We start from the raw sequence: 15,038 nt of genomic DNA on the forward strand, positions 1-15,038 counted from the left end.
GTTGGAGGTTAGCACTACAGACGAAGAAGAGCTTTGAGTCACAATCAGCGGGTCGGTTCATCTGCTGCAGAGTTCTTTTCCACCGTGGACCCGAAGGACTCTTTGAGGAGTTTTTTTGCCCAGCAAAGTGGAAATAATATCAGATAATGAGGGGCTGCTGGTGATGACTCACATCTGTCCTAATGCTAAGTGAACCAACGCAGTGCAGGCCTCAGAACAATGTGCAAAACATCTGCAGCGGAGCGCTGTACATAATTACAGGGAAGGTTGGTCAGCTGTGGTGGGATGTCTGGATTAAAGTGTACGATGGATGTTTATGATCACGCTTGTTCTTATTCCTGTGTCAATTTTTGCTCAAATAATCACCCCTACGATTGTTTTTTTTCTGCCTCCCACTCAGGAGTTTGAGATTGACCTGGAGGGCTCTCAGACCCTGAGGCTGCTCTGCTACGAGAAGTGCTACAACAAGACCAAGCAGAACAAAGAGGATGGAGAGAGCACAGACCGCATCATGGGGAAAGGACAGATCCCGGTAAGACATGACGTCATCCCCCCACCACCACCACCACCACGACTCATTACTGATCGGCAGTTATGTCACCACCGCTGCCGCAAAGCATGAAATTCAAATTATTGCTCATGATGTCAAAATTGGCTGATTAGATTAATTGCCCTCTTATGTAACAGATGGGTCGGGGTTTTGGTAAGTTGAGGAGAAATTGCGGTTTGCGAGATATTCAAATATCAAAACATTCTTTTTTCATGCCATAGAGCTATCACTGCATTGCCAGGTTTGGTCACGGTGGTGGGTCGATAATAGTTATCGAGTAACAGCAGTGCCACCCTACATATTTGAAAATAACATCAATACGACAAAGTGCCAAAATCCTGATAATGCTCTGGGAAAAAAAAAAACAAAAAAACAACACTGACACTATCCTGAGCAGTCTGGCCGTGAAACAGACTGATCGGTGGTTGATAGCAGATCTAGATAGCAGGTGATGAGGTTGCCAAGACGACGCCTGCCTGCAGGATAATGCCAAGTGTCACTCAGCGGATCACCGGAGAGAAAAGCAAAGACACAGGTTAGACAGAAAAGATTTAGCCTGCAACACGAGTCTCTCCAACAAACCTCCTGCATTTACTCCTCCACCCACAGCAGGGCAGGCGTGTGTGTGTGTGTGTGTGTGTGTGTGCTGCTATGTGTGTGAGGTTGGACACCGCTGAACATTGTTTAGCCTTCCAGAAAAACACACAAATTGATCTTCTCTCAGTGTGTCAAAGATCTGTAATGTTTTATTTTGTGTTTTTCGCGGACAAACTGAAACAAAAGCCAGAAAAACACAAAAGCATTAAAACAGGACTGATGAATGTATTGGTGTCACATTACCTTCATGTTGTTTCATGTGTACACTGGATTCATATAAGAAGTGTCCTGAACAGTTTGTTCAAATCTACACCAGGAAAAGTCCCTTTGTTGCTCGCTGTCTGCCAAACTGTCTATGAATCATAGTCACAATGCTCCACCTGGTGGTTCTTCTGGAAATCCTGTGACATTATCGCTTCTCAACAGATGATGTCATTCACAACAAACCACCCAGACTGGTGAGAAAGTCGCTCTGGAGGATTTTCAATAATCCGCAGCAAGAAACTGACACTGCTGTCTTCAGTAGAATGAATCCAGCAGATTACTGTTCGGTTTTACTGATTTACCAACAAAATGAACGTTTGGAGCAGAACAAATAACCATTTACTTGCCAGAGTGGTTGGTAGTCGAACAAACCATCCAGGTGTTCGTAATTTATCGTTTACCCACCAAACAGTTTTAACATTTTGAATGTGATTTCTCATTATTCTCTGTCATCGTCTGTTTTGTGTGATTGTTGTTGATTTATTCACTTAGATGACATTCTTATCAGAGATGTTATTCTCCTTCTCCTGCTCAGGGACTGCAGATATATGTTAGGTGGCCATCCTTGTTAAACAAACAAAACAAAACAAACAAACAAACATAAATACATACATACAGAAAAAATTAATAGATAGAGGTTACGATATTACACTAGAAATGAAGAAAAGAATGTTATAAGAAAACAAGAAATTAGGCTGGAAATGTCATATTCCTCTTACAATAAATCATTTATTTAGAGACAAAAGTCACGGTGAACAAAAGGAACAATAATTATCCAAAAAGTAAAAATGCCATGATGCTATTTTTGATCCTCAGTTTTTATATTTGTACATTAACACTTTTATAACTTTGCAAAGTGTGATGCACTTTTTTGTTTGTCATCGTATGGGCTCCATAGATTTATCCTGTTAGCAAAAATACAAGTATTTATTTCGCTCGCACTGACCCTTTGCTTCTTAAGCATGCACAGCCATCTCATATCAAATTGTCTTTGGAGCAACTTGGTCGCCAAACAGTCGAAGCACATGTCATATAACTGCAAAGTTGCCAGGATCGATCCATTTGTTCATGTCATACCCCTCTACCTTCCCTCACTGTCCGTCTGCTTCTTTACCTCACTCTTTCTTAATTAAAACAACTTCTTGATTCTTTAAGGCAGAAAATTACTTTTAACCGTACAAATCATAGGCCTCATCAACAACTTGATTATCTGACTGTGGTGTCAAAATGTTTTTTAAGTAGCATTACTTTACTGTCTCACCTCATACTGTTGCCTTCATTTCAACTTTTTCTGCGGTTTAGTGCATTTTTTGGAAAAATGTCTGTTGTTAAACAGCACAGGGTTCACTCGACCTCCATCCAAGCCGTAGAAGATAAAATCAAATTTGATGGCCAAAAACTTGAGCTTTTAATGCATTTTATCAGGAAGCAAAAGGAGCTCTTGGGGCTTTGCTGTTTTTAGTGCAGCATAATTCTTTGTAGATAAACGGCTCAAACCAAAGAGCACTCTGAGCATTGGAAGATTCAGTTATGAGAAATATGATCCAGCTTCGCACGCAACCAGATGGGCCTTAGCCTAGGTAAACATCCAACTTACAGTACGCTGTGTGTGTGTTTGTTTCATGGTGTCGGATGTGTGTGAGTATCTGTGCGTGCACCCACATTTTATTGCCCCAGCTGGCATGACTCCTCAGATTTGAGTGTGTTTGTGCATGTTTGGGTGTGAATTATGATGTCTTTCAACAGATATGTTTATTATGTCCGTAAAAATGCAGCAGAGGGATGTTGCATAATAACAAACCACCGCTAAAAAAACATTCCAAGATGATGGTGGGAAGATTTGTGCTGTTAATGTATTGATAAATGAATGCACTGCTATGTTGACATAACTGAGCTGTGCATACAATATGTAGGACAGCAGTATGTAAAGATAACCTAATCTTTACAACATAAACATTCATAATGCATATAGCTGCAGCAGTCCGTGAGAAGACGGTCAGATACATTATAAATCAATTTAAGCTTTATTTATTACGTATCCTGCCAACTGATGCACAGATGTGAAGTGGCAGAAGTAAGTAGCACAGTGAATGTAGTGGTTCTAAGTAAAATGTCACCTGTAAGTGATACAAGATAATATCTGACATTATCTGACATCGTTCGTACAGATACATCAATACATAAGCAGTGTTTTACAGCTGGTAGAGGAGGGGCTGATTTCAACTACTATACTACTAACTTCTACACAGTTAGGTAGTTGCCAAGCGGTTCCCTGTTTTAGGATCCACTAGATGAATCTGAAGGGCCATAAGATGATTAATGGGGCAGGGAAGAAGACAAAACAAAAGTCTTCTACATGAATTTGTTTTTTGTTTGTTCGTCTGTTGGCACACTGGCACCCAAATATGACTGGTCCTAGTGAGAATCTTTTGTTTATTCTCCTGCGGGTGCGTCAGAATATGGTGCACTACCTCTGGTTTATAAAAACGCTGGTGTTAATTGGTTTTAGTTGGTCTTTGGTCACGATAAGCCCGCCTCCAGCCCCTGGTGTAAACGGTTCTTTGTTCTAGACCAGCAAAGGGGGTAGTGATGGTGTCACTCTGGAACCAGTTGTCCTGGCTGAGAGCCAGTTCTGTGGCTGTCGAATAGCGAAGAACTGGTTCCAGAGTAGGCACTGGCTCCGAACCAGCACCTCTACTGCTTTAGGGCTAATGGAGATCTTAACAATGTGTAGTCCTATTGTATTATTTGAAGGTTCAGTTGTGTTAATATATGTGAAATGTCTCTTAAATTCAGATTAAATAGAATATTATGCTCACATGTATTGTCTTGGTCCTCCCCCAGCTTGACCCTCAGAGTCTCCAAGGCAAAGACTGGCAGAGAACAGTAATTCCCATGAACGGGGTGAGTCGATCACATTAGTCATACCTTTTCAGAGTTCATTCCTGTGAATGTTTCCTCCCCTCATGTTCAAAAGTTGAGCTTTTTTATAAGCATACTCATATTAGGTGTCACTGTTAGATCGCTCCAACACAGCCTCACGTATGTTGTAAAGCAGCGGTCAAAATGAGAAAACAGTTTTTCCAGGATGTGATTCAGCAGTTGATTTCTCTGTGAAATCTACATCTGGTTTTAACATGGCAGGATTTCCTCAAGATCATGGGAAGCTATTGCAGATGGATTCTAGGCTTGTAGATTGGCATCTCACTCTGTAAAACTGTTTTGACGTTAAGTCCTTTCTTCCCGTGTCAGATCGAGGTTAAACTTTCCATGAAGTTCACCAGCCGAGAGTTCAGCCTGAAGAGGATGCCCTCACGGAAACCCATGGGTGTGTTCGGGGTCAAGATCTCAACAGTGACCAAGTGAGTTCACATTTAAACGCCTACTTGATTATAGGTTGATCGTCAGGTCACTTGTATCATTAACCTTTCAAACAGTTATCCTTGCTTTTATCAGTCTATCAGGCATAAAGTGCATTTGTATTCTACACTGGTGTTCCCCAGGGCTCGATTCTAGTCCCCTTGTCCTTTTATCAAGTGATAATTTCTTTGATTCTTTCCTCTCAGCCCACAATGTTAGGCTGTTGATTTTTATTTGTTTTATTTTTTGGACATAGACAAATCGTTACTGTCTTATTCTTATCAGCATCTTATCAGCAGGCTCTTCATAAACACTTCATCCAGAATGTTGCATGTTTTAGACGATTGATAAGAATATTTTTTGATTTCCTTCCTTCCAGCCAGCCTTTGCTTTCTGTTTATTCCAGATGTAATGAAGGTCAAAGAGACTTCAGATATAAATATTCATTTATTGTGAAAACTTTGCCGCCTTAATTTCCATCTTCAAGGAGGTAGGAAGAGGCTGTAGGGAGACAGTTGGGAGGGAAGAGAGAGAATGTAGTAGAAGCACCAACATGTTTGTGTTTGTGGCCACTGTTGTTGCTGATGAGTGACGTTAATGAAGATTAAAGATAACAAGTCTAACCCACTTGTTAGATTTGCCAGCAATAATCAATTAGCATTGTAGATGAAACATTTTAACAGATACATGGGCAAAGAACCAGAGGCATTACTAACCCTTCCAGTAATCAAAACAATGCAAAACACAACTGTTAGTCTGGTTTATTTCTGTAAACAAAACATTCATTCAGTATTCGAGTGTTTCTCATATAAACTGCTTGTTGGTGATCATCCAGGCGAGAACGCTCCAAGGTGCCCTACATTGTCCGGCAGTGCCTTGAGGAGATTGAAAGGAGGGGTATGGAGGAGGTGGGCATCTACCGAGTATCAGGGGTCGCCACTGACATTCAGGCCTTGAAGACCGCCTTTGACACCAGTGAGTACAGCCTTCATCTGCACACGGTCTTTAGTTGTTGCTGTTGTCACTTTTAAACAAGTCAATGTGACCATATTTCAGTTAAATTCTCTTTGTGTGTTATGGTAAGCAGTATATTCAGTCGACTTGATTTAAGATCCAGTATTTTGTTACAATACAATATTTACAATGTAGAGATTGTTTTTTACATCTCCATGCATTTCATGGCCGTGCATTTCTAGGAAAGAAGGCTGAGACAATATATTGGCCGTCGCCTGAAGGAAACCCTTTTCTAGTCTTTCTATTTCTGTTGATCAGGTGATCATTTTTGTAGCTCTATGTCTGACTGTGGGTTTGAGGCATCATTTCTGATTAACAAGATTTCTAAACTAACTCCTTATGAACTTGCATTTTTTTTTGTGTGCGCTAACTGTGAATGTATCAATGCGTGTACTGGACTGCAATTCTGATGAGATGCTGAAAACGAAGACGCATGGCAACTGCTGCTTGTGCCCAGGTGTTCCCCTGTCTCATCCTTCCCCTTTGTCATTGCCCCCATTTTTGATGTCACTGTCATCGCTCTCCCATAGATCACAAAGATGTGTCAGTGATGATGAGCGAGATGGACGTCAATGCCATCGCTGGGACCTTGAAGCTATACTTCAGAGAGCTGCCAGAACCACTCTTCACTGATGAGCTCTACCCCAATTTTGCAGGCGGCATTAGTAAGTTACTATTGAAAAGAGCTAACCAGGCTGTAAAAGTCCTTCATTTGCAGCATATGTGAAAAAAACCTCCTTTGCTTCTTTGCAGCCCTGTCTGATAGTGTTGCCAAAGAGAGCTGTATGTTGAACTTACTGCTGTCACTGCCTGAACCCAACCTGGTCACATTCCTTTTCCTATTGGATCACCTGAAGAGGTAAGAATAAGTAAACACACACACACGATGGTAGATACACACACAACATATAGCCTTCTATAGCCTTCAACACAGAGGCTTCTTCGTTCTGTATCCAGTTAGAACTGAAGAAACCCCTTGGATGAGAGGTGCAGCGTCAGTTGCCTACGATACAGAATCACCATGACCTGGATGACTGAGCACCTTCATCAACATGTTGTGTGCAGTGTTCACCTAGGTCACATCTATGGGATGTTATTCAACTGCAACAGCAAGATGTCTCCTGGTTACCATGGTGATTTCGAATAACATGAGGCTTAAAGCATTATGTGAGCGCTAACAGTGCAGATGCATCTGTTTAAAAGCATTGCTTGAGTGAAATGGACGGTGCGAGGTTAGAGCCTGCCATTCAGGGTGCGCTGTTACCTCGCGGCATCAGGAACATTTATTTAATCAAATACACATTCAGACAAGCAGGAGATGGAGAGGAAACCATTTCTAATTTGTATTTTACACACTGTTATAAGAAATGATTAAGTCCATTCTTCTTCTTTTTTTTTTTTTACTTTTACATGTTATAAAATGTCAAATTTTTAAACATCTCAGTTGTCATGAGCCCAAGGTCGCACCTTTGAATTGCTTCTTTTGTTCGACCAACATTTCAAAGCCAAAATAGTTCCAACTAAGATACAATGACAAGTCGTCCAACCACATTGTTCGTTAAATGTGTAAAGGTTGTTTGAAACGGCACCATTCAAAGACACGGGGACACAACATCGTTGGAATCTTTTAATCACAGCACACAATTCAACCGTTTGTGTCAAGAAAGAAGAAAAAAAAGAGCTAAAGTGAAATGTTCAGTCTTTCTTGCAGAGGGGGACTGACTGGTTTCAAAAAGAAGTCTGATTCTGTGTAATCTTATGGGAAAATAACCCTACTTCTTACTTGATTTATTACCTCAGTTAACAGTTTCCTAATGAATTTATGACCTGAATCATTAGTTTCAAGTCTTCACAACAATATGAGGTTCATTTTGTTTGTCCTCACTAACAGTGGACTTGTCTGCCTTCCTCTCCTCAGGGTGGCAGAGAAGGAAAGCATCAACAAAATGTCTCTCCACAACCTGGCGACGGTGTTTGGGCCGACCCTGCTGAGGCCTTCCGAGAAGGACAGCAAGATTCCCGCTAACCCCACCCAGCCCATCAGCATGGGGGACAGCTGGTCCCTGGAGGTTATGGCACAGGTGAAGTAAACTTCGAGAGGATGCTCTGCTAATTCCAATTGCAAATGTCGTCTCTCTAACGTTGCACGCTTCCTTGCAGGTCCAAGTGTTGCTGTATTTCCTGCAGCTGGAGACGATCCCCACCCCTGACAGTAAACGACAGAGCATCCTCTTCTCGACTGAAGTATAGTGCGAACACTGACTCTGCCATACTTTGACCGTGAAAGAGTGAAAAAGAGATGGACCGTGGCTCAAAGTGAGCCTGTAGTAGTGTGTTTTTGAATTGATTGCCCGGATTCCTGTAGAGGATCGTCTCTGGTGATGCCTGCCTCTCCTCAAACACAAGAGGGCGCCATTGGGCCTCAGAGGATGTGGGGGTCCTCCCCGTTCATATCTGTCATTATCTGATATTTAGTGTGATTCCTTGTACCTCCAGTGATGGTGTGGGTACACCTGCCATCCACATTTCTCCCCATTGCTCTTTGCTGGTCTTAACATTGAACCTTTACAGCTTGTGTGGTTCATAAGTCAAGACATCGTCAAAAATCAGTCCATAAGAGAACAAAATCTTGATTTCTTGGATTAGTTTGCCACGTCCCTTTGTGTTTGGGCATTGTTCTCTATCTGTGTTTGTTTTTGGACAATCATCCGCTCAAGACTGCAAAACGTGTTAATCCATCTCAAACATCGCTTCGTGTCCTGTCAAGGAGGATTTCTGCTCGTGTCTTACATCATCTCAGCACAAGAGGAGGCATTTGTGCTGTTCGTGGGAGTTAATATATGGACATCCAGAGCTGCCACGATGCCCCGGCTTCTTTTTTTCTGTCTTTGTGCCAGGAAGCCAACACCTGTCCGTTAAAGTGTTTACAACGTAAACAAACCCCTATTTGAGTCAAGAGACGAACACTACAGACTGTAAGAGAAAAAGAAACCAACCCGATGATTAGTAATACACTGCAAATCTGACTGCCTGCATTTTTTTTCCGAATCATAAAAAAAGCAAAATCGTGTTGTACGTGTCTCGAGGTAGTCTTCAGCTTAAATATCCAGGAAGCAATATATTTTCTAACATAGGAGTTGTCCGTGTTCATATCTTTGCTGACGACATGTCCTTCTTGTAACAAAGGACATTTTGCCAAATTAATATGTTGTCCGTTTGTTTCTTAGTTGTATTTACAGATACAGTATGTACATAATCTCAAAGTTGTATTTTTTTTTTCTTCTTTCGGTTTTAACGGTATAATCATTGTCGCTATTATTGTAATTTATTTCGGGGGGGATCAGTTGTTTTTCTATGTTTTTTCTGTTGGATTAAGAAAGTGGTAGGTCTTAGCCTTGACTTCAGGTCTTGCAGTAAACAAGCAGGATTTAGCCTTGTTCTTATAGAAACTACTCTGCTGTTCTGTCCAGCCTATCGATTATTATTCATTTAGATATTATCATTATTATTATTATTATTATTATGAAGGTAACACAAACATTGTAGTTACATACTGTATGCTGCTGCTGTGGAAAAGGCACAAGCTCTTTAACTGCTGGGTGTTCCTCAGCAGAACATCTCACATCCAGAGACCGTCTCCTGTCTAGTGTAGACATTATGCAATGTCATAACACAGAGCACACACACACACACACACACACACAGAGCGCACGTGTGCGCACGCACACACACACACACACACACACACACACACACACACACACACACACACACAACATTGTCTCTTTGTACCATTTAATCTGTGGCTGCAGAAGTGCACTCATGTTAGAACTACTGTATTACAATTTAAGTGACCTGAGCACTCCATGGAAGAGCATATCTGTTGGTTTGAATGAAGGAAATTTTATTGTGTTTCATCTTCTCCTGGTATCTTTTTTTGTAATTTATCCCACACATATGGCGAAAATATCCAAATAATGAACTGTCCCTTTAAATGTTCTTTATCCTGTCAAGCCTGGAGGTGTCCAACTTAATGGTCAATTTAAAGGAAAACTCTTAAGATATTTGACTTTTCTTTTTATTTTAACTTCTGTGTCCGTGATTTAACATGCAGGCATGTTTAATTGATATGTTTGATTTTCCTTTTTGGTCTTGTTATTACTCTGTCTTATTCACAAATACATCAAAATAGACCGGGATGTTAGTAACTCGTCAGTACCTGGGTAACATTATTAAAAACGTGTCCTTTTGTGCCCAGTTTAAAGGATAGGTTCACAGAAAAGTCTGTCTTAAAACAGCTTCCCATGTAGACATTGGAACATGGTTTATCATTCCTCCTGTTCACACTGGCCTAAAGATCCCTTCCCACTGCGCTTTCAATAAAAATGAGGGGAGGCAAAGTTGGAGTTGATATAAGGCTTCCTGTTTATCATCTCATCTCTCATTCTTTAAATGCCACCAGAATGCAGGAAACACAGTCCTTCCAGCTCAATTTCATAAAATTGTTTCAAAAGCCTCCCTATTTTTAAGGTCTTAAGGCTGGCAAGTATGGTTATCCACCAAAGTTAGAATCCCTCCCAGAACCAACTTTCCCCCTTTTTCTCTCAGTGTAGAATCAACATCCAGGAAAAACGAAAAGGGAGTCGGATTAACTTTTTTGTCCCTGTCACTTTGAAAGCACTTTAGGACGGGTTCTTTCAACGGCCACGCTGAAATGAACGAATGATTTCAGCGAAAGCTCATGTTCCATGGCTGACTTGTGTATAAAGACACCTGAAAATGTCATTTACAGGTCCAGTGTGTATGATTTAGAGGGGTTTACATTCAGAAATAATGACACAAATTGAACATAGTTATGTTCATTTGTGTATAATCCCCTGAAACTAATAATCATTGTGTTTACGTTACCTTTAAATGAGCTTTTTATATCTACCGATGGAGGAGCAGAGTCCTTCATGTTTCTACAGTAGCCCAGAGTGACCAAACCAAAACGTACTTTTTTCATGTTTTTAGCGACCACCATAGTAGAGGGTGAGACGAGTGGTGTTGCAATCTGTGACCACACTGCCAGATGCCACTGAGCCCTACACACTGGACCTTTAAGGATGATGATTAGTTTCTCATATCATATCTTAAGCATCAAAGCTACAACCAACCGACCAGTATAGTGCATCTGATAAGGGCCTGTGTATGGTTGCGTACGGGTTTTAAGGAAACATAGGGGGGCTCATATGAGTAAATGGTAGTATTAACAAATCTTGAACACAGTTGGCTTTAGACTTTCTTTGAAAAAAGCAGGATGAGTCTTTCCTTTTGGATACGTATCAACTCAAGACATTTACACTCAAATGCTACACTCACATGATACTATGGATTAAAAAAAAATGCCATAATTGTATCAACGCCGTTGATTACAATGAGAAGATTTTACTCTGAAAGCGTTCGCCCCGCTGATTTTTGGCCTACTGTAGCATGCGCCCACATTGTTTCCCCGTCTGTATTTCGAGATGTGAGACGGAGAGTGACTCCACCCTTCATCCCCTCATCCGTCACCTCTATTATAACAAGTCCCGATTGCCTACACTGCTCTACCCTATCGTGCCTCGACACTTTGTTTTCTCGTTTCTTCTGTGGAGACTGTGACGGTCGCACAGTCTCCCGTTGCCTTTGCTGGGGACGGCCACACACCTTTTTCGTCTCTTAACGACTAAGACAGGACCTTGAACTTCAGCGTGGTCTTAGCTCATAACCGTACACGCCCTCCCTTTGCTCCGCTCGCCACCTTCACCTGACTGTGATGCTGTCATTCGAAACTGTATTGAAGTCAGTCTTAATGGTGCAAAGGGAAAAAAAAAATAAAAAATCTGTTGCCGCTCGTGCTCGTTCTTGCTCTTAAAGTTTCAGCCCCCTTTAATGCCTTTTTTTTATCCTTATTTATTTACGCTTCGCCCCTGTTTGGTGTAAGAAGGTGTACTGGAGCTGTTTATTTATGATATGATATCGTCTAAAGCTAAATTAATGTTTGGAAAAAACTGTGTGCTTTCTTTGGGAAAATGTCTGTTATTGTTTTTTTTTATGGAACATCCTACTAAAGTTTGTTACTATTTTGTCCCAGAAACCTCAGACATCCTCTAAACACCCTTACCCCCCCCCCCAACGTCATCGGCTCATCTCCGTAGTTACTTGTGTCGTTACAACAGACTGGCCACTGTGATTGTTAAACGGGTGCAGGTTCTTGCCAGTTTGCAGAGGTAGATCTCTTACTTTTCCATGGAAGTTGTATAATATGTATTATACTAGAGAGTACGTTATTCGGTTTCCGTTTTTTATTTATCGTGGCGTCCGCTGATTGTTGAGGACTGAGCTGGTACGCCCTCCAGTCTCCTTGAGAAAAAGCCGAGCTGTCGTTGTGTGGTAGAGGAGAAAAAAAAAAAGAGTCTTATGTTGCCTCTGAAATCTGCATTGTTTTGGTCTGTTTGATTGTCGGTGTAACTGCATGTACCCTCCCATGACCCGCAGCCCCCACAGTTCTGCACACCAACAAGTCGATCCAGCACAAAAAGGTCTCTTTTTTTTCTGCGGGGTAGCCTGAACATATGGAACATATTGCTCTATATGAAAGTTACCAATGATCACCACGTTTCCATGCTATGGTTAATACTTTTTAAACGACCCCCTGCCGCCACTTCCTCAACGCCGAGCCGACACTGAAAATCGACCGGGAAAGTGTGCCAGCTTTGTTCTGTTTCCGACACGTAACGTAAAGCCCCTGGATGAGACTTGCCGGCCAACCCACAAACACTTTCTCTTTTTATCTTCCTCGATTTTTTTTTGGACTCTCGTTCCTGTTCAATATTCAACGTTCTGCTTGTAGAACTGTAAAAAAAAAAAAAAAAGAAAAAAGAAAAAAAAAGGAATACTGTATCCTGAGGGCAAACATGTTTGGAAGGCATTTGCAGCCTATGTTTGTACACAAAAATGTTAAATAAAATCTCCTTGTATCTACAGAGAACGACGCGTTTGATTTCCTGAAGTCTGTCAGCTGTCATCTGTCTGGTGTTCTGCTGAGGAGACCCTCAGCAAACAAATAAGACAGGATGGATTCAACATGAATCAGTTGTTTATATATAGTGTGATTCTTTATCGGCAATTTAAAGGTGCGCTATTTCATTTTGGGGAAGACGTTTTAACAAGAAGAGAAAGATCTATATTGACTGATTTCATTTTCTATGCCAAAACAAATGAAATAAACAAACTGACCTTAAAGGACAACACAGTTTCATACTGCTTTACTTTGTTTACATGTGGCGGACCCTGCCACCTTTCTAGCTTCAAAACAGTGTTCTGGACCTTATTTTTTTTCTTGAGTTTTTGTTAGGGCCTCATCAATAGTTTGGATTTCAAAAACTACGTAGAGCCCCTTTAGTAGTGACATACTAGACTTATTTTTACAGTTAATATCCCAAATGTACTGAACATTAACGTAAGCTTTCCTTTTGCATGTGTCATTATATTGAAGCATGCAAACACTGGACACAGAGGAGAATGTATTTCTCCAGTAAAGTTAACCTAATCTAATGGGTAGCATGAAATGTGTAAAGCTGAGATGATTAACGTGATGCAGCCCATTACTGGTATCCAGGGCTTTGTGGGTAAGACATGAGTATTGTACAACATTCAATTGGAGTGCCATCAACTCAAAATCTGTAAGGCAGAGGACAACAGCAGGGACAGAGAAGAGAAGGCTAACAATGACTCCTGCTGGTCCAGAGCAGGTGTAGCAGGTTGATCTTGTCTCTGAAGACGGTCTCAGAAATGATGCTGGCACACATGTGATGCCTCAGGTGGACTTTGAAGACTTCGTCCAGTTGTTTTCAGTGTCTTGAAATAAAGCTTGTCTTTTTTGGTGTACTTCATAAGAGTGGACCAAGACACACACACACACACACACACACACACACACACACACACACACACACACACACACACACACGTGTTGGTTGCTGAAATCACAACACACTCAGTAACCTGTTTACTTTGTGTTTCCTTTAAGTGAGTCTATGTACCTTTTTGAAGGAAGCGATATGAGATGCTGTTGGGTGAAAGTTGCACATATTTGCTCTGACCCTCCGTACAGGTCTGGCAGAAAATTCTCCAACAGTATCAGTTTCATGCTGCAGAGAGCAGGACCAAACTTATAAAGGCGTCCAGGGTGAAGCCTCGCTGCTTTTCTCCCGGATGCCATCTGGCAGGACACAGCGGGTTTTTGGGTTTTTTTTTTTTTTGGTGGGCTGAAACATCCTTGGTCACACTTGGCAGACATCCTCGAGGATGAAGTTGTGTTTCACAGGCTGGATAACTGGTAAGCTGTGTGTGTGTGTGTGTGTGTGTGTGAACAGGAAATCTTCACAGGGGAGGAGAGTTTGATCCACAGCGCATCCTTCAGTCCCATCTGTCTTGATGGATTCTGCACAGCACAGCTGTCATTCATTTACACTCTTTAACTTGAACTTTTAACTTGATACGTGTATGTTACCTCTACCATATGTGCTTGACATATAATCCTGTATAGACACCAATGCTGGAACGTGCAACCACTACAAAACATCCAAAAATCTTATCAGTGTCAACATGAGTGTTGATAATACCTCTCTTGTTGTTGAGATCGTGTCAGTGTTTTGTAAACCTCGTCTTGATAAAAACACAAAGAGAGGTGATCCTGAACTAGCCATGATGTGCGTAACCACACCTCTCCTCATATCATGTGTTCAAAACCCTCAGGCCACAACACTCAAACTCCTCCAGTATGGTGCAGCTAAACCGGTTCACAATGCAAACATGCACCCAAAAAAAAAAAAAAAAAAAAAAACAGAAGTGAGTGAACTTTAGCTTCGTAATGCGCACACATACAGATTGCGGACTTCCTATGGTGAGACGGTGTGCGCGCTTTTACGCGCAGCCTCAATCAAAAAAAAAAAAAAACAAAACGGCGCGGGTGTGTGGCTGAAACTGCACGCGGACTCGGAGAGAGGTTTTCTCGCCTCCTGATGGCTGACATTTACATTTACATTTACATGAAAACCATTTGTGTTTTCTTTTTTACTTTTCCGTCCCCGTCCATCTGTCAGCCTTTCAGTCAGTTATTTCCGTTCGCCCGTGCGCGTCAACGTTTACCAGAAGAAAGCCCCTCCACTCTCTGTCACACACACACACACACACACACACACACACACACACACACACACACACAGAG

General features: G+C 41.5%; 1 protein-coding gene across 2 annotated transcripts in view; it reads left to right on the forward strand.

Annotated features, from left to right (window-relative positions):
- Positions 1–12,797, forward strand: part of bcr (BCR activator of RhoGEF and GTPase) — an 88,927-nt gene extending 76,130 nt beyond the window's left edge. For both annotated transcript variants that reach the window (XM_037116495.1, XM_037116496.1), the window contains exons 16-23: positions 401–532; positions 4,256–4,315; positions 4,664–4,773; positions 5,607–5,746; positions 6,316–6,450; positions 6,539–6,644; positions 7,704–7,866; positions 7,946–12,797. In XM_037116495.1, the coding sequence (XP_036972390.1) occupies positions 401–532; positions 4,256–4,315; positions 4,664–4,773; positions 5,607–5,746; positions 6,316–6,450; positions 6,539–6,644; positions 7,704–7,866; positions 7,946–8,035 (936 nt within the window). In that variant the 3' untranslated portion in view covers positions 8,036–12,797. The remainder of the gene's footprint in view (positions 1–400; positions 533–4,255; positions 4,316–4,663; positions 4,774–5,606; positions 5,747–6,315; positions 6,451–6,538; positions 6,645–7,703; positions 7,867–7,945) is intronic.
- Positions 12,798–15,038: the final 2,241 nt, after the last annotated feature.

This window comes from Acanthopagrus latus, chromosome 12 (assembly GCF_904848185.1).
Source record: "Acanthopagrus latus isolate v.2019 chromosome 12, fAcaLat1.1, whole genome shotgun sequence".
NCBI lineage: Eukaryota > Metazoa > Chordata > Actinopteri > Spariformes > Sparidae > Acanthopagrus > Acanthopagrus latus.